This window comes from Topomyia yanbarensis, chromosome 2 (assembly GCF_030247195.1).
Source record: "Topomyia yanbarensis strain Yona2022 chromosome 2, ASM3024719v1, whole genome shotgun sequence".
Taxonomy (NCBI): Eukaryota; Metazoa; Arthropoda; class Insecta; order Diptera; family Culicidae; genus Topomyia; species Topomyia yanbarensis.
The window spans coordinates 441,374,289-441,398,630 of NC_080671.1; the positions used below are offsets into that span (position 1 = coordinate 441,374,289).

General features: G+C 38.9%; 1 protein-coding gene across 1 annotated transcript in view; it reads left to right on the top strand.

The window, feature by feature from the left end:
• The first annotated feature begins 203 nt into the window (after positions 1-203).
• The window catches only part of LOC131681052 (uncharacterized), a 32,587-nt gene continuing 8,448 nt past the window's right edge, over positions 204-24,342 (top strand). Inside the window, exons 1-2 of the mRNA XM_058961757.1 lie at positions 204-1,030; positions 1,091-1,987. Coding sequence (XP_058817740.1) covers positions 714-1,030; positions 1,091-1,987 — 1,214 coding nt within the window. The 5' untranslated portion in view covers positions 204-713. The remainder of the gene's footprint in view (positions 1,031-1,090; positions 1,988-24,342) is intronic.

The following is a 24,342-nucleotide window of genomic DNA, read 5'->3' on the forward strand; positions in this document are numbered from 1 at the left end:
GCTGCCTACCTGTAGGCGATTCGCAATGGATTCGATCTGCCTGCAGTGCTCCGAGCCGGTAACCACTTTGAATCAGCTGAAATGCCAAGGATTCTGCGACAGAATCATGCATCTATCGTGTTCAACGCTCACTCGTCCAAAATTGGACATGATTAACGACTCAGCGAATATATTCTGGCCCTGCGACCGCTGTGTGGATTTGATGAAATCCTCCGCAGTGAATGCAGCTTTTACAGCATTGAGCGAAGCGTTCCGTTTGCTGACCGACACACATAAAACAGCGCTTGAAGCATTAAAGGCTGAAATGGAGAAAACCAGAAAATCAGTGGAATCCGCAACGACATTGCCTGCAACTCCCATTTCATGGCCCGTTCCAAATAGAGCTGGAGCCAAACGTGCTCGCGAGACCGAGGATGATAAATCTCTTTCTAAATCCGATGTCCCCAGCCTAACGTGTGGCAAGAAAAAGGGTGATGTAGCAAAGGTACCCACAATCACTGTTCAACCCGCTACTAGTAAATGCTGGATTTATTTGTCGCGAATTGCCACCACCGTTTCTGAAGACGAGGTTGGTGCTATGGTTAAGGAGTGCCTTTCAACGGACGATCCGGTCGAAGTGAAGAAGTTAGTGAAAAAAGACGCAAATTTGAGCGGGCTTAATTTCATTTCTTTCAAAATTGGTTTTGACCCTAAACTTCGTGAAATGGCCCTCAATGCCGAAACTTGGCCGGATGGGATGTATTTCCGCGAGTTCATCGACTTTCGGCAAGAACGTACTAATGACGGGAAGCAGGGGTTTCGGAAAACACCTCGACTGGGATAAATCCATCGCAAATAGCAGTTATTTTAGACTACGCACCGACAATTCGCCTGTTGATCAACGGCAACCGGGACGCATCGTAGAAAGCAATATGGAATCCCCCAATCCTCCCAGCACAGTCGTGCCTCTCGCAGTCAGCAGTATCTTCAGTCGTCCCGGCCCTGTGTCTGGGAATGGAGAGGGGGACTCCCAAATTGCCCTCTTTGGCAAGTATTTTAAAAATAATTTTGATGAATCAACCGTTTTTCCTGATGGAACTGCTTGTTCTAGCTCGAATGCTTCCGACTGTCAATTAATAAGTCAACGATGTCAGCCGTCAGCTGGAAACCTCCTGAGGAGCACTCCAACTTCCATCACGGGTGCTACCAATTCATGCAGTTCACCCGCGCCTTCTGCTGTTAGCAGTCATTCCAGTCTCCCCGGTGTGCATTCCAGACGACGGAATCAAGGAGTGCCGGTCAGCCTTCCGTGCCTAATACCGTCGCCCATCCATTTATACTATCAAAATGTGGGTGGCATGAATTCCTGTGCAAATACCTATCGCCTTGCTACCTCGGACTGCTGTTACGACATTATCGCATTGACAGAAACATGGCTAAATGAGCAGACCCTTTCCAGCCAGGTGATTTGCTCTGACTACGAGGTTCTCAGATGTGATCGGAGTCCTCTCAACAGCCACAAATCCTCCGGAGGCGGTGTTTTGCTCGCTGTGCGTCGTGGAATTAAAGTTCAACACATAACAAATGATGCTTGGAACAGCATCGAACAAGTATGGGCAGCGATAAAATTGGGAAATCGAACATTATATATATGTGTGGTTTATTTCCCTCCCGATAAAATTCGCAACTCTGCACTAGTTGATTCTCATTCTGAATCATTGACTTCTGTTGCTGCGATGGCGCAACCCACTGACGAAATCATGATCCTCGGCGATTTCAACCTTTCTACAATAAAGTGGCGTTCCATTCATAACGGATTTCTACAACCCGACCCAGACGAATCTGTTTTTCATCCTGGCAGCATTACTCTTCTGGATGGCTATAGCACGGCTACACTTCTGCAGATTAACAGCACAACGAACGAGAACGACCGGATTTTAGATCTATGCTTCGTTAATGCCAGAGATCAATCGCCGCATATTTCCACCGCCCTCGCCCCGCTAGTAAAGTATGTTCGCCACCATCCGCCTCTACATCTTACACTCCAGGACGTACCGCCTATGAAGTTTTCGAGCCACGCGCCCACCGTGTGTTACAATTATAAGCGAGCCGACTATAGCAGCATTCTGAATATTTTACAAAGCATTAACTGGGATTCTGTGCTAAGCAAGGATGATGTGAACTCCGCCGCTGAAACGTTCTGCCATATAAGCTACCTTATCGATCGTCATGTCCCAAAGTGTAATCAACGAAGTGATCAATTCCCCTGGCAGACAGCCGAGTTACGTCAGCTAAAAACTGCAAAAAGAGCAGCATTACGAAAGTTTACCAAACGCCGTACCTTGTCACTGAGAGCTTATTATGTAAGGCTCAACAACGATTTTAAAAAACTGAACAGTTTTTGTTTTTCAAACTATCAACGAAAAATGCAACGTAAGCTTAAGCCGGATCCTAAATCGTTTTGGAGATACGTCAATGACCAGCGGAAAGAAACCGGCTTGCCTTCTGCAATGTTTTTGAATGGCGAAGCTGGTCATGATTCACAAGCCATATGCAAATTGTTCGCCTCTAAATTTGCGAGTGTGTTCGTCAGTGAGACATTGTCCTCGCAGCAGATTGACGTTGCAGCTAGCGGCGTGGCCCAACTCGAACGGTCAGTGAATGAGATTCGTGTAGAGCACTCGGATATTGTATCAGCAGCATCCAAGCTTAAAGCATCGTCATCTCCCGGGCCAGATGGTGTCCCTGCTGTGTTTTTGAAAAAGTGTATATCTGGTTTGGTGGAACCACTCTGTCAACTATTCAAAATGTCACTGACAACCGCGATTTTTCCTCAATTGTGGAAAGCAGCTTTCATCTTTCCTGTCCACAAAAAAGGTGATAAGAGGAACATTCCCAGCCAACATTTTGATTCACTTTAATAAGTTGCAATTTGATTAACTGAACTCTTCAACGATATGAATTGATTGTATAAAATGCACAGATCTCTTCTATGTGAACAAAAGTGGAGGCCATATACGTACAACAAATCGGTATAGTAGAACTATGTGATTTACGACGAATTTTGATCTCATCAGAAGCATTATACAATCATCTAGCTTATCATTTTGAGTTTATATATGATCAACTTTACAATCACACATGAAGGTTTATGCAGCTTAAGGTCCCCAATGTGGTACCAAGAAGTATTTTTAAAAAAATAATATTATGAAAATAAAAAATCAGGATGAGATTTCAATAATTCTGTTATAAGGCACAGTTACGCCCACACTGGTAGATAAGTTTATCATGGGTGAGGTTGGAGTCACTGGAACATCAATTATTAAAATTACCTGCTACGATTTACTTCCAGTTTCGAACCTGAGATCTTCGTATTCCCAGCTTAGCCGCTATGTACTCATCTATTTATACACTGTTAAGCAACGATTATATTTGATCATTTTTATCGCTTTGTGATTACGATCTAAAAACACCATAATCCAACCTAAATATGGCACTCCAATGATACCTTCTCTACCTGTCAAATCACAACCTACATTCTGTACTCAAGCCATTTTTTATTGCTCAAATATTGAACTAGTCTGGCAGAGAATTTGCGAAGTGCTATAAGGAGGTGATTATTTTTTTGAACGATTTTGCAGTTTAATCCAATTGCAAATTAATATCTATACAATGTTTCAAAATTGTCTTTATTAATCCGCATGTACAATTTTGTTTTAAGTTGTGGTGGACTAATAAATAACTTCAAGTCAACATTGTATATCGATCACAGATTTGCATTTTATGTGAACTTTTTACAACAAAACATAATTTTTGCTTGCACTATTTGTAATTTTGATTTAATCTGTCATTATTTGTAATTTATTGCAAACTTTTATATACGATTGCTGGTTTGCTGGGTTGACAATTATAGAGGAATTTCTGCGCTCTGTGCCATTTCCAAGCTTCCAAGAGTTAGTCGTGGTGGAGTCAGTGTTTTTTCACTGTAAGGAATATATTTCTAAAGACCAACATGGATTCATGCCGAATCGATCGACGTCGACGAATCTACTATCTCTAACCTCTTTTGTGTCCGAAGGGTTCGATGCGAATCAACAAACTGATGTTATATATACTGACTTATCTGCAGCTTTTGACAAAATCAATCACGATATCGCAGTCGCTAAATTGGAAAAACTTGGCTTCAGTGGATCACTCCTGCTATGGTTTCAATCCTATCTCGTTGGCCGTCAACTCAATGTGAACATAGGTGATGCATACTCCAAACTGTTCTCCGCAACGTCTGGTATTCCGCAAGGAAGTCACCTCGGACCATTGATATTCACTCTCTATTTCAACGATGTAAACTATCAGCTGAAAGGACCACGGTTGTCGTATGCAGATGATCTAAAAATTTTCAACAGAATTAGGAGCCGATCGGACGCACAATATTTGCAGCAGCAATTCGACACTTTCAGCAGATGGTGTGAAAACAACCGAATGATTCTGAATCCGGCGAAATGTTCTGTGATATCGTTCACCAGAAAAAAAGATCCCATTGAGTTTGAATATAACTTGTCTGCAGCTCTTGTTTCCCGGGTGAGCTGCGTTAAGGATCTTGGAGTGCTGTTAGATTCGAAACTTACATTTAAGAATCACATTTCGTATGTTGTTGGTAAAGCATCGCGAAGCCTGGGCTTCATCTTCCGTACGGCTAAATCCTTCACAGACATTTATTGTCTCAAAAGCCTCTACTGCTCTTTAGTGCGCTCCACGCTGGAGTATTGTTCGGCAGTCTGGAACCCGAATTACATGAACAGCCGCGATCGAATTGAAGGCGTTCAACGAAAATTTATACGGTATGCTCTTCGACGCCTGCCTTGGCGCGATCCTTTTCGTCTACCAAGCTACGAGAGTCGGTGTCAACTCATCCAGCTCGATACCCTTCAGCGCCGTAGAGAAACTGCAAGAGCCTTATTCATCTCTGATCTTCTGTCAGGACGCATCGATTCTCCAGATTTACTAGAGCGAGTCAACATCCAAGCAAGGTCCAGAACGTTACGCGGAAACGTTCTTCTGAGAGTGCCGTTTCGACGAACTATTCAAACAGCTAATGCCGCTATCACGGGACTACAACGCCTCTTCACTCGTGTGTCGCACCTGTTCGACTTTCATTTGTCTCGTATATCTTTAAGAAAGCGATTCCTGCAGTTTTTTAAATGTAATTAGTTTAAGTTTCCATCATTGGGGCCGAGTGCGGCCTGTTGATGCGTGCGATAAATAAATAAATAAATAAATAAATAAATAAATAAATAAATAAATAAACCATTATAATTCAACTATTATACTACCATACCATTTTAGTTACCATTTCCAATACCTTCCATGTATCCTATACTAGAGATTTGTATACTACATTGAAATTTTACGTAAGAGGTTAATATTGCTCTGGTCTTTGTTATACGAATATCTGTTTACGCTTCTCCAAAAATCTGTAGCTTAACATGATCAAAATTCCTCGTACTGTAATATTACGGCGATAGGTCAGTTGGATAAAGTGACAGTCCACTTTAGTATCAACGAAACTCTCTTCAGAAGATGGCGTGTAATAAAACAAATCTTAATGAATCCATAGAATTGAAATGTGAAGCGAATGAAATTTTTTTTCTCCGCCTAATATTTTATGCATCGCTAGATCTAAAATATGCATGCCACCGTAATCTGTATGGTTCTTGAATGGTATGTTGTCAAAATGTATATGGAAAACAGCACATTTTTGTATGGTGACTGTTCTTAACAACCCGTTGTTTGTATGGTCTAGAATGGAAAAACGACACTGATTATGTTCGATATTATACCAGGCAATGGTTAATCTATTGTTGAACGAACCATATTGGAAATTGTTTTGAAACGATTGATGCAATGGTTGGCATATGGTACACATATATGCGGGGTCTAATTACAGTAAGAGAAAGAGAAGTATTGATACACGCAGCAACGAACAATTCGTTTGCCTGATGAAGCCGATTCGTAAAAAGTCAACAAAATTTGCATCGAGATTTTTACGATAAACTCGCAATAAACATAAAAAGTAATTCAATAGAATATAACGAATGATTCATCATATGTACGAAATATTCGTATATTTTATGAAAATATTCTGTACGAATCTAATTCTTAGCGATTTACGAATATATCCTCTCAGTGTATACCAAAGCATTATTTATTTATTTATTTATCACACCTTCGAAAGCAATATTGAATAATAGACAAGAAGGCGCATTACCTTGCCATAGTCTTTTCCGAGATTCAAAAGCACTCGTAAAAGCACGTGATATTCCGACGAAGCACTCGATCGATTTTCGCTTTGATCAATCGTGTCGGTGATATTCGTAACTCTTCTGCAAGGCTTGTACCAGTGAAATCCGTTTCAGATTGCTTTAACACGGTGTTCAGTAATGTGATTGCTCAATTGTTGCAGCAATCCAGCTTTCATCCTTTTTGTAAATGGTGCTTGTAGGCTCACCGTACAATTCTCTGTTAAAGTGTCTTTCTCTCCGTGTTAGAACAAGTCACATGGCAGTTGATCTTTGATATTCTTCAACCATACAATCTTCTTCTGAACCTCAACTGGGTGTTGGGAATCATATGTCCGCCCCGCGCGTCCGCGGGTTAATTCGCGCACTAGTATCATCGTCTACTGATTCGCTATTTAGATGTTCGTCATAGTACTGTTTGCACCTATCGATCATTTCAAACATATCGAATAGTGGCTCATAGCCTTCGCGAGAACGATTGGCCGTCTCCTAGAACTTCCGTATCTTATTATCGTCGTAAAGCTTTGTCATCATGATCTACGGCTTTTTTCGTCCGAATTTTTCTTGTCTGTATCGTTTCTCATTCATCCTCGTACGGTGCTGCAGCATTTTTGCCTATGCCTATGGTGCAACCTATGGTGCTACGTATGGTGCTTCATAGGTTGCTCCAAGCATCCTCAAGAGTAGCAACGCCGACCTATCCTTCTGTTGGTAGTGCCGTCTCCAGCTACTGCGCGTATTTCCGCAGCACGATCGTAGCTGCTAGATGTTGATCCCTGGTGGACGCCCTGCTCGACGAGTGTTGTACCAACATTTCTTGGAAGGCTGTGAAGATCACACATCGTTGGCCGTTGTCATTCGTAACGGAGTGCAGACTGTCCGGTTCGACCACCGATTTGTACATTGTCTGCTGACCTATCTGGGCGTTCAAGACGTCGTTAATCAGCTTAACATCCCACCGTGAGCAGCTGTCATAGAAGCGTTCCAGCTCCGCCTAAAATGCATCTTTCTCGTTCGTTGATCTCGCTTTGTATGGGCAGTGAACGTTGCTGACACGGTAGTTGAAGATAAACGGGCTTTTGCTACTTGATCAAGCGAGGGCGAATATTGTCCAGCACTATATAGTCCAGCTTCATTGTGACGCGGCTCTGGAAGAGCTTTTTCAAAACTATGACACTTTTTAGCCATTTTTAAACACTTTTGGAAGTTTTGAATTCGGGAAATCGTTCACTTTTAGAATCTGTGAAATTGAACCCGACGGATGCATCTGGTTCCCGCAAATCCGGATTTGCGGAGGGATATTTCAGTACTGGGAAGCAATTTGTAAATACCTGCAAATAAAGTTCTATAGATATCAAATTTCTTGGAATTGCCCAGAAGGTTGATTCTCATCGTTGCGGGATCGCATGACGATTTGACTATGCCTTACGGGTATCTGCTTCGGAAAGAGCGTTGCGGAGTCAATTCATCAAATGTTTCCAAAACCATAAAGCGTTGTCTTGTGAGTCAATTCCAAGAATTTTGTCAGTATTCCATTTAGATTCACAAATTGGAAGTATTGGAACAGACCTCCGGAAATCCAAATTACCGGGAACCAGATGCATTTTTACAGATTCTAGTGGTTGAGTTTCTGAATCCAAACATCCGAATGCCATAGTTATGACTATTTTTGTTGTGGGGGTACCTGGTTACCCTGTCTGCCTGTTCGGAAGTACAAGAAATCCAATAGTCCCCGATTACCGTCTCATTAGTTTTATTCCCCCAAAAACTATGCTTGGTGATATTCTAAGATGGTACTATGTAGCAATTTCCAGCTTGGGAAGAAGCACTGTATTTTCATAGATCAAAATCTGCAAAGGAGTACCATGTCGGACACATAACGGTTAACCCTCCGGCACTCGCGCCGTTGTATTTTGTGCAACACCTTCCGAAACTCTAGCGAAACCTTCTTCCAGCACCAGCGGGTGCTCATTCGGGGAGCCATTCGCGCGAGGGTTAATTGCGATCGTGTGAAGAGTCTTAGCCTTACTTTGCTTTGCGCACCATGATTACTACGTAAAGCTGCCTTGCAGGCCACTTGGTCAAGTTTAAATGCGTTTTATTCTGTTCATTCCAAATTGATAAAAAAATAAAGGAAATTCCGTCCTTCTAATTCGGTCCATGCTTTTGTCCTATATATTCATTTCTTTATTAAGAGTTTAATAAAAAAAACCCAATATCATTTTTAGGTGCAATACATGTTTTATAGAGAAAATGGCTGAAAAAGATTATAAATTGTTTATGAAAAACATTCCAAAATATGAAAATTCCATTGATGAGATAGCTTGGTTAGCCAAAAATATGTAAGATTTAAGCTTTTTTCCCCGGGCGGCAAAAAGTCTAGCGCCGCCACTGTTGTAACCTGTTGTTTTTTGTTAGTTTAAGTCAAAATAGAAGCTTATAAATATAGTTTGTGTTGTTAATGTGTGTTGTGTCCCAGGCAACGAATGATACCCAAGTGATATGTAATAGCAATGGTATAACACATGCCATTCTACCCGTTTTGATCTGTTCAACCCTAACCGATGTCGGGAGCCTAGCAACACCAATTGAGTTATCAAAGAGGGCTAGGCTGGTCCCCGACAAAGTCATTGTCTACATAATGTTATTTCGACTATCCTATCCTTCTCACAAACGTAATTTTCCGCGTGCTTTGATGAAAATTGTTAAAATTATTTGAAAGAAAATTTTTAGAATTAGTATTGATTTCAATTACGAGTACAGTAATGTTTCGATTATATCACGCTTATATATCCATATATGTATGCATGTATCTTTTTTTACAATGGAGAATACATTTACGTACTAGCCCAGTACACGTGCTATTAGTAGATGCCAAGCTACCACACGGGGTGTACTGGGAGTGTGTCGGGCTCTAATGGTGACGCAGCCATTAACACCGACTAAACTCCATGCCATCGTTCCTCCCAGGGACTACCTCTCGGTATTACTTCTGGGGGGATGGCTGTACTTGATGTACTCATTCACTCTCGCTCACGCGTTCATACGTCCTGTTTGAGGCTTGACTTTTGTGCTCGCCTTTTTCATTCCTTGCTAGGCTTACTTTTGTGCTCGCCCCACCCATACCATATGAGGCTGACTTGTATGCTCACCCTATGGTTCACTCTCGATCATACCACTCTATTACACCCCTGTCGCTCCCACTGGCATCCCATGTGGGACATTTTTCGTAGGCCCCACTTCTGACATACCATGTGAGACTGATTTGGATGCTCACCCTTTCACTCCTCTGCCACGCCACGAGGCATCGATAGCTAAGTCCCAGCATACTACGCTACGACCCTCCCATTAGAGTGGCTCGAAAATGACATTTTTCAGCACAGCACTTTTTGAGTTCCTTTTGTGGTCCCAAATGCATGTGAAAAGTTTGGGAGCGGTCGGTTGCTTCCCGGGTTTGCGCATTGCGTTTAAAGTTTGTATGGGATTTTATATGGGGAAATAAATTATTTTGCGTTTACGTTAATAAAGATCGCTATTTCACTCAATATGAAAAATCAGCTTTATAAAACGATAATTCAAACATTGGTTAACAACCTTGTCGAAGACGGTAACTAGCTACGATTTTTCAAAAAATAGTTATAATGATTTTAAAACTTATGGTACAATCCAAATTCAGAAATTAATTATTTCTTCCAACACTGTCAGTACACCACGACAGCGATACTTTAAACTTGAATAAATGAGAATATATTCATCGCAGGGACTTGGTACCTTTGAACGAAATGTTCAGAATGAATTGCTGAATAACATAGACGTAGTCAGAAAATGAAAACAAGAGGGGGTGTGGCTTGTGTACTCCCCGATTCCCTGTTTAGATAGTTTAGTATAACATAAGGAGCACATCTTCAACGCAGGTTTAAACCGCCGAATTAAAAATTAATATTACGTGTTTGAGTGCTACTATTTAAGGGCTCTACTGTTATCTCATTTAAAATGGTACAGCGGTTTATAAGTTTTACATATTTTAAAATTCTATTTCTTAGCCGTTCAGAGTCAGAATTTAAAAAAACTGCATATCCTTAGATTTCTTGAAGTCTCGGAATTGTTTCTATTGACGTTTTCTTTTGAGAATCTAGGAACGAACCCAGGATAGTTTTTTCAAACAAGCGTTTTAGGGACCATTCATAAATTACGTAACGCAAAAATTTCCCAAAATTAACTCCCCCCTCCCCCATGTAACAAATTGTCACAAATTTTTCTATCCCCCCTCCCCTATTAAGTAACAAATTATCCGAAATTTTTTTTTTGTTCAGCAAAAACATGTTACGTGCCGATCTAGCTTACTCCCCCTCCTCCGTATGTCACAACATGTCACAACTTCTCGTACCCCCTCCCCCCTCTAAACGCGTTACGTAATTTATGAACGGTCCCTTATGATGAAATTGAGTTAGGCTCACGCAAAACAGAGGTGATGTTGGCGAACCAACCAGAAATATACTTCAGGCTAGAACCCAACGCGATTTCCAGACCTGAGTTAGTTTTTGCCCCAAGCAAAATAACACAGAAATTTGTAGGTGTAAATCCTAAATATTGTAAATATTAATTTCCACAAGAAATATTCTAATGATTCATATTTGGGTCTATCAAAATATTAAGAAAGTTCAGGCGTTGACATTTGCAAGGACGTAATGATTCTTTGTCTTATACAAAAATCTAAAAAAGGGACTGGGGAGTACACAAGCCCCCCTCCCCTCTTCTTTTCATTTTCTGACTACGTCTATGTTATTCAGCAATTCATTCTGAACATTTTATACAATGGTCCCATTTTCCTGCGATGAGTATATTTTCATTTATTTAAGTTTGTAATGTCGATGTCGGTGCTGCACCGGCAGTGCTGGAAAAAGTAATCAATTTTTGGATTTGTATTTTACCATAAGTTTTAAAATCGTTATAACTATTTTTTGAAAACTCGTAGCTAGTTACGGTTTTCGACAAAGTTGTTAACCAAGGTTTGAGCTTTAGTTTTATGAAGCTAGTTTTTCATATTGAGTGAAATAGCAATCTTTATTAACGTAAATGCAAAATAATGAATTCCCCCATATAAAATCCCATACAAACTTTGAACGCAATGCGCAAACCCGGGAAGCAACCAATCGCTACCAAATTTTGCACAGGCATTTGGGACCACAAAAGGAACTCAAAAAGTGCTGTGCCCGCTAGTTTAAATCATTTTGAAGTTTTCCCATACAACTGCGATCCACTCTACCCTCCCATCTTGGCATGAGGCAGTCCACATATACGCCTGTACACTCGCTCTTCTGTCTTGCTTCGGGGTGGCTGGGTTTACCCCTTACGCGGTTGCCAGTCGCTGCGCCAAACCTGCCTCAGCATGGACAGACAATTCACTCACTTTTCTGCGCTCGACCTTTTCGCTCCAACTAACCTATCACTAGTTAGTCGTGCCCGTCGTCTGTTGCTCGGTTCGCCAAATTACCTGTAGCCTACAGGCAATCTGGGTGGTAGCAGCCGAGACTGCGTTCCACTTCTCCACCGATTGACACATCCGCTGAATAAGGGTATCAGGGGTTGTGTCCCAGCCACAGACGTCAAGCATTGCTCTTTTTTCGACGTCGAAACGAGGACATACGAACAGTATGTGTTCGGCAGTTTGGTCTACACCTGGGCAGTCAGGGCAGGCGGGGACCTCCGCGTGCCCGAATCTGTAGAGGTACTGTCGGAAGCAGCCATGGCCTGACAGGAATTGTGTCAGATGGAAGTGAACTTCCCCATGGTCTACCCACCCAGCTCGATATGCTAGGTATCAGCCGGTGGATCCACCTACCTTTCGAGGAGTTATCGCACTCACGCTGCCATCTCGCGACCGAGGTCACCCTGGTGCGCTCGCGGGCTCCTCTATTTCCACGTAGCTCGAAGCACTCCTCATCTTCCCGAATGACCAGCCCGACTGGCATCATGCTCGCCATCACGCAGGACCAGCTCAAAGGTGTACTGGCGCACACCTTTGAGCTGTTGGACATCATCTTCGATAGTGCCGCAACAACAGTCGACGCTCTCTTGCATGTAACTTGCATGGGAACTTCAGTCTCAGAACCCCGTCATACATGAGGTTCCATAGCACCGGGCGTAGGATCGAGCCCTGCGGGACTCCAGCGGTAATCGGAACCCTTTTCTGACCGGCATCGGTCTCGTATAGCAGTACTCGGTTCTGGAAGTAACTTTCCAGGATCCGGTACAGACCCACCGGTAGGCTAAGCCGGTGTAACGAGAGCGCGATGGCATCCCAGCTTGCGCTGTTGAATGCATTCTTCACGTCAAGTGTCACTAACGCACAGTATCGAATACCTCGCCTTTTTCGTTGGATCGCTATCTCGGCAGTATTTATCACTGAGTTGAGAGCGTCCACTGTGGACTTACCCTTCCGAAAGCCAAACTGGTTGCTTGACAGACCGTCCGTACCTTCCGCGTACGGGGTGAGCCTGTTGAGGATGATCCTCTCAAGCAGTTTGCCAGTCGTGTCTATCAGACAGATTGGTCTGTACGCCGATGGGTCGCCTGGCGGCTTCCCGGACTTCGGCAACAACACCAATTTCTGCCTTTTCCATCTATCGGGGAAACGGCTCTCGTCAAGGCATCTCTGTATAGCTAGCCTGAACATGTTCGGGTTCGCTATGATCGCTGCCTTGAGAGCGTTGTTTGGAACTCCATCCGGCCCTGGAGCTTTGTTCATTGCTAGGGAATTAGCCACTGCGAGTAGTTCTTCATTCGTCACCGGAGCCACCATTTCGACCGTGCCCGCACTGTCTCGTAGTGCAGGGGGCCAGGGGCTTGTGGCTCGAGACGGGAAGAGTGCTTCGACAATCGTCGCCAAATGGTCCGGAGACCGTTCTGGGGGTGAAGAGCCTCCTTTGGTTTTGGCCATCACGATTCTGTAGGCGTCACCCCACGGACTCGTGTTGGCACTCTTACACAGGTTGTCGAAACACGCTCTCTTGCTGCTTTTAATGGCCTTGTTAAGGCCAATTTCGCAGCTCGAAACACTTCACGGCGGTTCTCTCGTGCATCCTCGGTGCGAGCTCTTTGCATCCTACGTCTAGCTCTGAGGCAGGCTGATCGTAGAGCTGCAATCTCGGCACTCCACCAGTATACCGGGCATCTGCCGTTTCTTGGCAGGGTTTTTCTCGACATAGTGGCGTCGCACGCGCGTGATTGAACAGCTACCAGCGCATCCCCGCTTAGACTGTCGGTGTTATATATATATATATGTATATATATATATATATATATATATATATATATATATATATATATATATATATATATATATATATATATATATATATATATATATATATATATATATATATATATATATATATATATATATATATATATATATATATATATATATATATATATATATATATATATATATATATATATATATATATAATCTCTCGAGGGATGATTAACTGTCATATTTGGAGAAAAAAATCGTTCTACACATACCATGAAATCTCAGCCGTTACTAAGTTATTGAACTTTTTGTGTTAAATACTTAGTTGTATTAAAATAGCTCAAAATCAAAAAATATACTTTGTATTTCAAATCTTTTAGATCTATTGGATAGGTGAGAAAATTTTCCACTGAAAAATGTCCTCAAATGTTACAGCTAATGAGGTTAAGTAATCTTTTCACAGTAATTTATTTAAAATTTAACAATTTTGATCGATTTTTCGTTCACTTCGCGAAAATCTTAATAGTTAACATCACTATTTTAATAATTCAAATTGTTAGTCTTGAAAAGTTGTATAATTTGTTCTTTGACATGATACACTTATCTTGTCTTGTTTTCATGTGTTTGGGTTATTGAACTTGGATATTTTTATCTCATATTCACTAATACTAGCTCTTATTGAAAAAGTATGGCACTTATTGTACCTTTTCTTATTTTTATTCGAAAGCCAGGAAAATTTGGCAGAGAAAAATGTATTAATACCTTTCAGTTAAGTGAATTTAGTATTCTTTTAGAAGTTAATTAATTTAAAGTTAGTGTTATTATTTGCATTTTCGTTGTTTTCTTAAAATAGTAAATAATAAATTTCACCATTATTATCATGGAATGAATGCATCTCAGCAAGTTCTACAATTCTTTTGACTCCATTCAATTATCTCTTTTAGTTTCGAAGCAAAATCATTTTTATCTTCTCGTTCATATGCAAAAACAACGATTTCGAACCCACTGCATTTGTGATAAAGCCATGCTGTGTTAACTATTAAATTGCAGCGAAATGAAAAGCGATAGGGGTAAAGTGTCAAATAACAAGTTGTAGAGAATATTAAGGGGCACCAAATGAACAATAATGACGATAAATTTAGTTGATTAATAATTAGAATAATTACAAAAATCACCAAAAAACGCAAATTTTGAGTTATTTTACTAGTAAAAAGTCATGTAGTACACTTAACTAAAAGATATCTGTACATACATCGAAAGGAAATTTTCTCAGCTTTCCAATGAAGCCCTGATAGTAGCGATATAAAGCTAATTTTTTTAAATTAGAGTCTCTTAAGAACTTTCAAGTCAATTACAGGAAAATTTTAGAAGTCAAATTACAAGGAAACGAGAAGAGATAGGAATATTATGTTGAAGAACAAATTATGAATCGTCCACAAACCCAACTTTTGGATAATAGATATTGCTATAATCATAATTCATTATTTTGAGAAAATTAACAAAAAACTCATCAAAAACACTAACTTTTAACTACTTTACAACTAAAAGGTAATTAAAACTAATTATCTAAAAGATATGAGAACATTACACAATAGAAAATTTTCTCACCTTTCCAATGGCACTAAATGATTTAAAATACAAGGTATACTTTTTGAGTTAGAGGTGTTTTAAGATAAACAAGTTTTTTACACAAAAAGTTCCATAACTCTGTAACGGTTGTGATTTGATGGTCTGTGTGGAACGATTTTTTGCTTCAAATATGACAGTAAATCACCCCTCGAGAGATTTTTACTCATGAACCAAACACCCTATATATAAAAGTCAATGTTGGCATTTATTATGGATCGTGTTTATGTGCTATTGGTTGGGAATTATCTGCCCGCCAGATTGCGCTTCGGAACAAATTGTGTTTTCGGCTTATTTCGTTGAAAGTCGCAGCAACGCGCGATTGGTATTAAATAGCAAGCTATACAAGAAAATCAAAAATAATGAGCGCTTTGAAAAATATTCCGACATTTGCGATAAACTAAATACGACCATAGACTCTGCACTGCATAACTCTGCGGACTATAACTTAAAAGCTGAACAGCAGATCAAACCTTATCCAACGAATATTTTTAACTACGTCAAATTCAAATTAAAATCAGACAATTTTCCATCAACAGGCATTTAGATGACAACGTACACGATAGCCCGGAATAAATCTGCAACCTATTTGCAACATTCTTCCAAAAAATATATACAAATGTTCCAAAAAACTCGAACAAATGTTGGCAGCACCCTCTCAGATTTTATCGAAACTTTCTGTACATGAGAACTTTGTCACAAAAAGCACCTTTGCATACTTTGTTTTTCCAAAAATGATCTAGACTGTCTTTTGAAAAGGGTCAAACTTTTTTTACCAATTTAATTCAAACGGCTATAGTCTAAAAATGACAAATCTTACAAAAAAAATGTTGTAGGAGTGATTTTCACAAAATTAGTCAAATTTTCGAATAAAAATATTGAAAAATTCACACTGAACTGAGAAAAAATCAGTTTGGATAAGGAAAACTTTTTTCCAAATAAGTTTTTTCCTTGAAAGTGCCCAACTTGAATTTTTGACGGTAGGTAGGGAACATAATTACCTATCTTGGAACAAAATTTCATCCAAATCAAAAATGGTTTTTTTTTTGTAAATCGACTTTAAATTTTTAAAATCAATTTTTTCAGTGTAGGAGTCAATGAAGAATTTTTTCAATACTTTTATTCGAAAATTTGACTAATTTTGTAAAAACCACTCCTACAACATTTTTTGTAGGACTTGTCATTTTTAGACTAGAGCTATTTGAAAAAAAATGGTAAAAAAAAGTTTGGCCTTTTTCAAAAGACAGTCTAGATCATTTTTGGAAAAACAAAGTATGCAAAGTGGCTTTTTGTGACAAAGTCTTCATGTACAGAAAGTTTCGATAAAATCTGAGAGGGTGCGACCAACATTTATTCGAGTTGGCGCGAAATTCGTCAAATATCACCTTCTAATGCCTAATCCTTCTAATCCCAGTGTCCGCCTTCTCATTACCGGAATGGAGCACTGCGAAAGAATTCAAACTAAGGCAATCTGCTATGATTTTTCAGATAAAGTACTCGAAAACTTCCATGTTTTTCCCAAGAAATACAGAGTGCTTTTCATGCTCCATCAAATGGAGAGCCTCCTGTAAGTGTAACGATGTGCACATGGTCCTTGATAGGTAAATATAGAACCATCAAATTTGTGAGGAGAATGCTGGCAGCACAGCCTCTTTTATGATTGCACTCAACACTAATGTCATAGCATAAAAGCGATGCATAGCTGTCATCATATGACGAACGTTCCGTATTTTCCAATCACAAGATGAATCGAATACACAACATAGACCCTAGCCACCAGACGAAACATTGTTTCTCTGATGATCTATCCGTTAATCTGTTGACGGACCGGTGCCAATAATCGCGTTTTTCAGCTTTCATAAAGTTTTTCATTTGCATTTATAGTGTCGCGTATTTTGGAAAAAAATCGGACGATCCGACGTTCAAAAGCCTCTTTCGCGTAAGCAATCTCTGCCCACCACAAAGTAGGAGACTGTTCACGGTTGTTCGCGTAGGGGAATTCGTTTCGTCTGACCTTTAATCGTAGTGCAAATGCATTGTGTAAAGCCTGGTTTTAAGCCAGCATCCTTCAAAGGACACTCTCAGGCCTTTACGAGGAAGCTTAGCAGAAAAAACTGATTTTCCTCTTTCGGAAATTTATAGGATGGCGAACTAGAATTTTCACTGGCCGAAGCAAAGGGTTCTTGAAGGAGCGATTCCCATACTTCGAAATTAAGGCCCCTACACCATAAATCTCTACTTCACAGGTGGGTACATAGACAAGATACTTCTTCGTACACGGCCGAGTGGTATTTAGATAAATCTCGAATATATTGATGGCATTAAATCGATTATATTTGCCCTCATACAAGTTTGTAATGAATATATACCTAATTCGTTACTGATACTTTTTGCATGTATCAGGCAACTAGCAGTTCAGAAACTGGATTCTGAGGTGATTATGACTTTCATTGATTTAGTTTTCGATAAAAATACACTTAAAAAATAAATTCAGTTTGGACAAGGAATTTTTTTTATTCATATAACTTTTTTCCTTAATAGTGCCCAACTTGAATTGTTGACGGTGGGTAGAGAACTTAATTGCCTATCTTGGAACCAAATTTCATCCAAATCAAAGATGGGTTTTTTTTATAAATCGACTTTAAATTTTTAAAATCAATTCTTTTCAGTGTAGGAGCCAATGAAGATTTTTTTCAATATTTTTATTCAAAAATTTAACTAATTTTGTGCAAATCACACCTACAACATATTTTGTAGGATTTGTCATTTTTAGACTGTAACCGTTTGAATTAAATTGGTAAAAAAAGTTTGACCCTTTTCAAAATACAGTCTAGATCATTTTTGGAAAAACAAAGTATGCAAAGTGGCTTTTTGTGACAAAATCCTCATGTACCGAAAGTTTCATAAAAATCTGAGAGGGTGCTGCCAACTCTGAATACGATTTAGCGCGAAATACGTCTATAGTTCCAAAAAGTTGGCCTGCTTTTCTGTCCTTGAATGTGGTCTATCCAATTCACGTTTCTATGAAAACGAGCGATAAGGTTTGCAATAATTTTCACTATTTATCAATTTGAGGGAGCTACTTGTTTCGATTTCAAAGCAGCACTTCAATTAAATTATTTTTCTGTTGATGGCTCAACCGCAGGACATCTTGGAACCCTTTCGAGGCAGTCTAGAGGAGGAAAGATCGCTCCTCTTCCTTGACTTCCCCGGAACGACAAACGATGTTTCCTAGTGTGGGATCAGGATCAGCCTCGACAGGAAACAAGCGAGCATTACAAGGTGTGAGTCGCTTATCACAAACGAACAAACAGTGTGATAGCCTGTATTGCAATGTTCCACGATGTGCAATGGTGTACAACGAAACAAAAACATTGGTTGCTATGATCATTTAACTGCAATTTGTTGACAGTTTTTGAGTTGACAGAAGTGTGCCTCAATTTTTCACACATTGTGATAACGAGTGAAATGATAGTGCTTTCTTTCAGGAAAAATTTCGCCAATTAATGAGTAAAAAAAAACCCTTAATCGAAAAATTATCTCGAAAGCGCAACGTAGGGGTTAGTTTTTTTTACATAGAACTTGTATGTAAAATTTTAAATAAATCGGTTAAGTAGTTTTTGAATGGCTCTTAACATCGAAAATTGTGTTTTTTCCAGAGATGTTTTACAAAAAGCGTTGTCACCGAGTCGCTTATCGTTAGTTTTTCATGAAAAAAATTACAAAATCTTGTTGAAATGATACATTACAATGCACAAAAGTTTTAATTAATTCGCTTCTCCCAAATTTGTAAAAAAATCGCAAAAAAATGTTTATTTTTTACGCTGAAACCCTTAACCCCTCCCTCCCTTAACCATAGCCGAATAAATAGCTAACGGCAAAGCATACTGCGTCCGATTATGGCGCTACTGCTGATGGTACCGAAGATGATTATTGACACGCAAATATTGTGCGGAACGTGGTTGAAACTCAGTTTGGCACAGCATGCTTTGACGTTCACGCTGTTTCGATGACATGGGCGATGTGGTGGTGCCCCCAGAAAGCAACAGTTAAATTATTAAAGCAAATGTATTCCCGTTTTATTACCATTCGAACCTTTTATGAAAATATAAGATCAACTTTACTCGTTGGGAACCAAATCCATTGGTACAATTATGTGATATAGCATTTATTTTCCGCTTCAGGTGGTTGGATTTCTATAAAAAATTGCGATGGAATAATTATCTTTCAGTTAATTAAGGAAAACCTGATCCAGATTCGTTAGGCTACCTCAAAAAAAAAATGTATCTGTGCACAATTAGAAACGCCTTGTGTTGGTTTTCAGTGCATGAAATGTGCAATCAAAGTAAGCGGCTACATAAATCAATAACACTCACTAATGAGAATACTTTGGTAATACTTAAAACTAACCTTTGGAGTGCAATGCAATAAAAAGAAAAATATGAATTCAGAATTTGCTGAAATGATGGATGAAACGTACATCGCATTCCCAAAAATTGTACTTTTTCAACCGAACGAATCGAAGGCAAACATAATCGGTAAATGGATTGAAAAATCATCGCATCAAAAGTTCGGATTTTGCAACGTGTTTGACGAACAATTTTCCTATTTCGCTGTGTGTTTACCTTTTACCGAAGAGAGGAAAAAACTGCATCTTTTCTCTGTTTATTTCGTCCTAAATCAACACAGAACTGAAAATAGTTGGATTCAAATAAATGAACCGCATGGACAAGATTTAAGGCAAATATTGCCCTGAACATGATTTCAATCAATCAGTTCAGTACAGAATGTTTCATCTTCGCTCAATGGGAGTTGTTTGCTAATCCTTATACCATTTGCTAACGTCGGTAGAGATCATAATCAACCATGCGTTTCCGTTAAACCAACTCCATTGATGGAAACGCATGGTTGTTGGTTTGGATGTTTTACATTAACAATTTTTATCTTGCCATCGCGTCTTCATTGGACTATTATTCATCCATCCTTGCTGCAATCCGGGGCTGAATAATGACGTTGCACTGCAAAAGTCAATACCGGTTTCCTTTCTCGCTGGTACGGACAAAGACAAATCACCTGTCCGGTACGCCGCTCGGGGACGGGGAAATGTTGAGCCATGGCAAATTCTTGGCAGCTGCACTTTTCGCTAATGCCAGTCAATTTACCGACCCGTCGTTTCAATTCCAGCTGGGATCCCCCCTTTCTCTTGGATGAAGCATTTTTCACACAATGCCCATTCGCACCCCTCCGCCGCCAAAAGCGCAAACGATGAGTAGCGGCAATAATTTAATGCAATTGGATTAATATTGCCTGGTTTATTGATTTATTATCGGCAGTCTGACACAGATATTGGCTATCGGATAGGCTGGATTGGAGAGAAGAGAAAAAAAAACGCCTCTGGATATGCAGGAGCAATAAAAATTTAAAGCTTTTTTTAGTGCCTCAACCCTCGCTTGAGTAATCGCCGCAGGGCATATGTGATGGTATCTAAATTTCTTTTTGATACGTTTTTCGCTTTCTAGTGGCAAAATGTGTTCGCGAAGCTTTTATGCGTCACTTACATAGTACGCTTAGGTTAAAGCTTCAATTGCGAGGCAGTACCACCTAGAAAAAGAAAACCTCATCGGCATTGAAATCTGGTAAGGTCCTAATCTGTAGTCTGATGAGGTGAGTTTACTGCGGGCTTTGGGAATAATATATGTGTGGGATGCCATTTGGGACAGATGTGGTTTATTGGTTTTCAAGTGGCACGCCGTGTTTTGCTTGAAGCTGTGGACCGACATAAAGGTGGTCGGTGAGTGATTTGCCGATGGCGGTCCTTTGATAGAAGTTACTATTACTTGAAACAAGTATGTGTTGATGGAATGAAAATTGAATGGCAGTTCCTTTGATTGATTTCGTTATCTCTAGGGATTGGAAACTGTACTGCGACTGTACAATATTTGTTAGTGTTATTAGAAGTTAAGTGCAATATCTGTATCTCCAACGATTATATCAGAACGGAAATGTTACAACACGGAACAGATCTTTCAATTAAAGTTGGCTCTTGTAGGTAATTTGTTCGTGGTCTATACCCACTCGTCCGTCACCCTCAGTCAAGGTACATTTTACGCTCAGGCTGCTCTTCGTACTAATAGCAATTAGATTGCTACTGAAAGGAATAACATACCTCCCACAACCATCGGATTTACTTTATCTTCAATCAAATACATCATCTAGGACAACAACACATCTAGTGACGACTTTTCAAAGTACATCAACCCGAACAACAAAAAGCCGAGAGGCCAAAAATTCCAAAAGCCAAATTTGCAAATGGGCGAAAAATTACAATATGGTGAAAATTCCAGAAGGGCAAAAAATTTCAAAACCACAAAGAGCTGCATAAGGACAAAAAATTTGAAAAAGGCAGAAAATTCAAAAAGGGCAAAAGATACAATAATAGCAACGAAAAAAAAAAATTCCATAGAAACAAAAAATTTGAAAAGGACAGATATTAGAAAAAGGGCAAAAATTCCAAAAACGGAAAAAATTCCGAAACGGAAAAAAATCCAAAAGGGCAAAAAATTTCAAATGAAGAAATAATTCCAAAAGGGCAAAAAAATCCCAAGCAGCGAAAAATTACAAAGGGACAAATAATTACAAAAAGGCAAAAAATTCCCAAATGAAAAAAATTGCGAACGAGCAAAGGGGCAAGAAATTCCAAAAGGGAAACAAAATCCAGAACGGCTTAAAATTCCAGAATGGGCAGAAAATTTCATTAACGAAAAAACTCTAAAAGGAGGAAAAACCAAAAAAAGGCAAAAATTCCAAAAGGGTATAAATTCCAAATGGCAAAATATTCCGAAAGGAGAAAAAATTCAAAAAGGGAAAAAAATGAGAAGGGCAAAAAATTGCAAAAGAGCAAAAAATTCCATAAGGGCCAAAAAATTCCATAAAGGCAAAAAATTCCAAGTGGACAAAAAATTACAAAAGAGAAAAAAATCCAAGAGAGCAAAAAATTTCAAGAAAGCAAAAAAAACCAAATCCAAAAAGTAACAGAAGAGTAAAAAATACCAAAAGGGCAAGAATGAAATAAAAAAATCCAAATCAAAAAAATCGAAAAGGGCAAAAAATTCCAAAATGGTTAAAAACTCCAAAGGGGTAATAAATATCAAAATGACATAAAATTCCAACAGAGCTAAAATTCCACAAGAGCAGAAAAATTCGAAAATGGCAAAAAAATTAAAAAGGGTAAAAAATTCCAAAATGGCAAAAAATTCTTAAAGGCAAAAAATTCTTAAAGCAAAAAAAATGCGAAGAGGCAAAAGGGCAAACAATTTCAAAAGGGAAATAAAATCGAAAACAGCTAAAAATTCCAGAGAGGGCAGAAAGTTTCCTAAAGGAAAAAATATTCTTAAGGAGAAAAAACCATAGGAGGCAAACAATCCAAAAGGGTATAATTCCCAAAAGGGCAAAATATTTCGAAAGAACAAATAATTCCAAAAGGAAAAAAATTTCAGGAAGGCAAAAAAATCCAAAAGAGCAAAAAATTCCAAGAAAGCTGAAAATTCCACAAGGGCAAAAAATTTCAAAAGGAGAAAAAATTCCAAAATGGAAAAAAATCCAGGAGGGCAAAAAAATCCAAGATGGCAAAAAATTCCAAAAGGGCAATATATTCCAAATGGGTGAAAATTTTCAAGAAAGCAAAAAAATCCAAATCCTAAATGTATCAAAAGCATTAAACATACCAAAAGGGCAAAAAAATTCCAAGAATGCGAAAAAATCCAAATAAAAAAATCGAAAAAGCAAAAATTACAAAATGGCAAAAAATACGAAAGGGGCGATAAATATCTAAAGTGCAAAAAATTCCAGGACAACTAAAATTCCATAAGGGCAAAAAATTCGAAAATGACAAAAAATTCCAAAAAGTCCAGAAAGACAACAAATTTCAAAAGGGTAAAAAATTCCAAAGTGGGCAGAAAATTCCAAGAGGGTAAGAAATTTACAAAAGGGCAAAAATATTGAAAAGGTCAAAATATTCCAATATGGCAAATCCAAAATGGTTAAAAACTCCAAAAGTGCAGAAAATTTCATAAAGGAAAAAAAATCCTTAAATAGAAAAAAACCAAAAAAAGAGAAAAAATTCCAAAAGAGTAAAAAGTCTAAAAGACAAAATATTCCTAAAGGACAAAAAAACAATAGGCAAAAAATTTCAGAAAGGCAAAAAATCGCAAAAGAGCTAAAAATTCCACAAGGGCAAAAAATTCGGGAATGGCAAAATATTCCAAACGGACAAAAAATTCTAAAATGGCAAAAAAAAAATCAGTAGGGCAAAAATTCTAAAAGGGCAAAAAATCCAAATGGGCAAAAAATCCTAGAGGGCGAAAAATCCAAAACGGTAAAATATAACAAAAGGTTGAAAAATTCCAAAGGGGATAGAAATTACAAAAAGGATAAATATTACAAAAGAGCAAAAAAATCCCAAGAGGTGAAAATATTCCTCAAAGGCAAAAAATCCAAAGGGGCAAAAAATTCCAAATCGGCAAATAACTCCAGAAGGGCAAAATATTTCGAACGGGCAAAAAATTCCAAATGGACAAATAATTCCAAGGGAGTATTTTTTGCTTGAAAGCAAAAAAATTCTACAAAGGCAAAAAAATCTAAACTTGTAAAAAAATTCCAAAACAACCAAAAATTCCAAAATGGCAAATTTCCAAACGAAAAAAAATCTCAAGAGGTCAAAAATTCCAAACGGGTAAAAAAATTCCAAGAGAACAATAAAATCCAAAATGACAAGAATTCTAAAATTGCAAAAAATGCAGGACGACAAAAATTCTAAGAGGGCGAAAAATTTCAAAAGGACGTAAGGACGTCAGGACGTCAGGACGGCAGGACGTAAGGACGTAGAGAACAGCACGACGTAGAGAACGGCAGGATGTAGAGAACGGCGGGACGTAGAGAACGGCGGGACGTAGAGAACGGCGGGACGTAGAGAACGGCGGGACGTAGAGAACGGCGGGACGTAGAGAACGTCAGGACGTCAGGACGTCAGGACGTCAGGACGTCAGGACGTAAGGAAAAGAGGAAAACGGGAAAACAAGAAACGGGAAAACAGGAAAAGGGAAAAGTAAAAGAGAAAAGTAAAAGGCAAAAGAAAAGGTAAAAGAAAAAGAGAAAAGTAAAAGGCAAAAGAAAAGGGAAAAGGGAAAA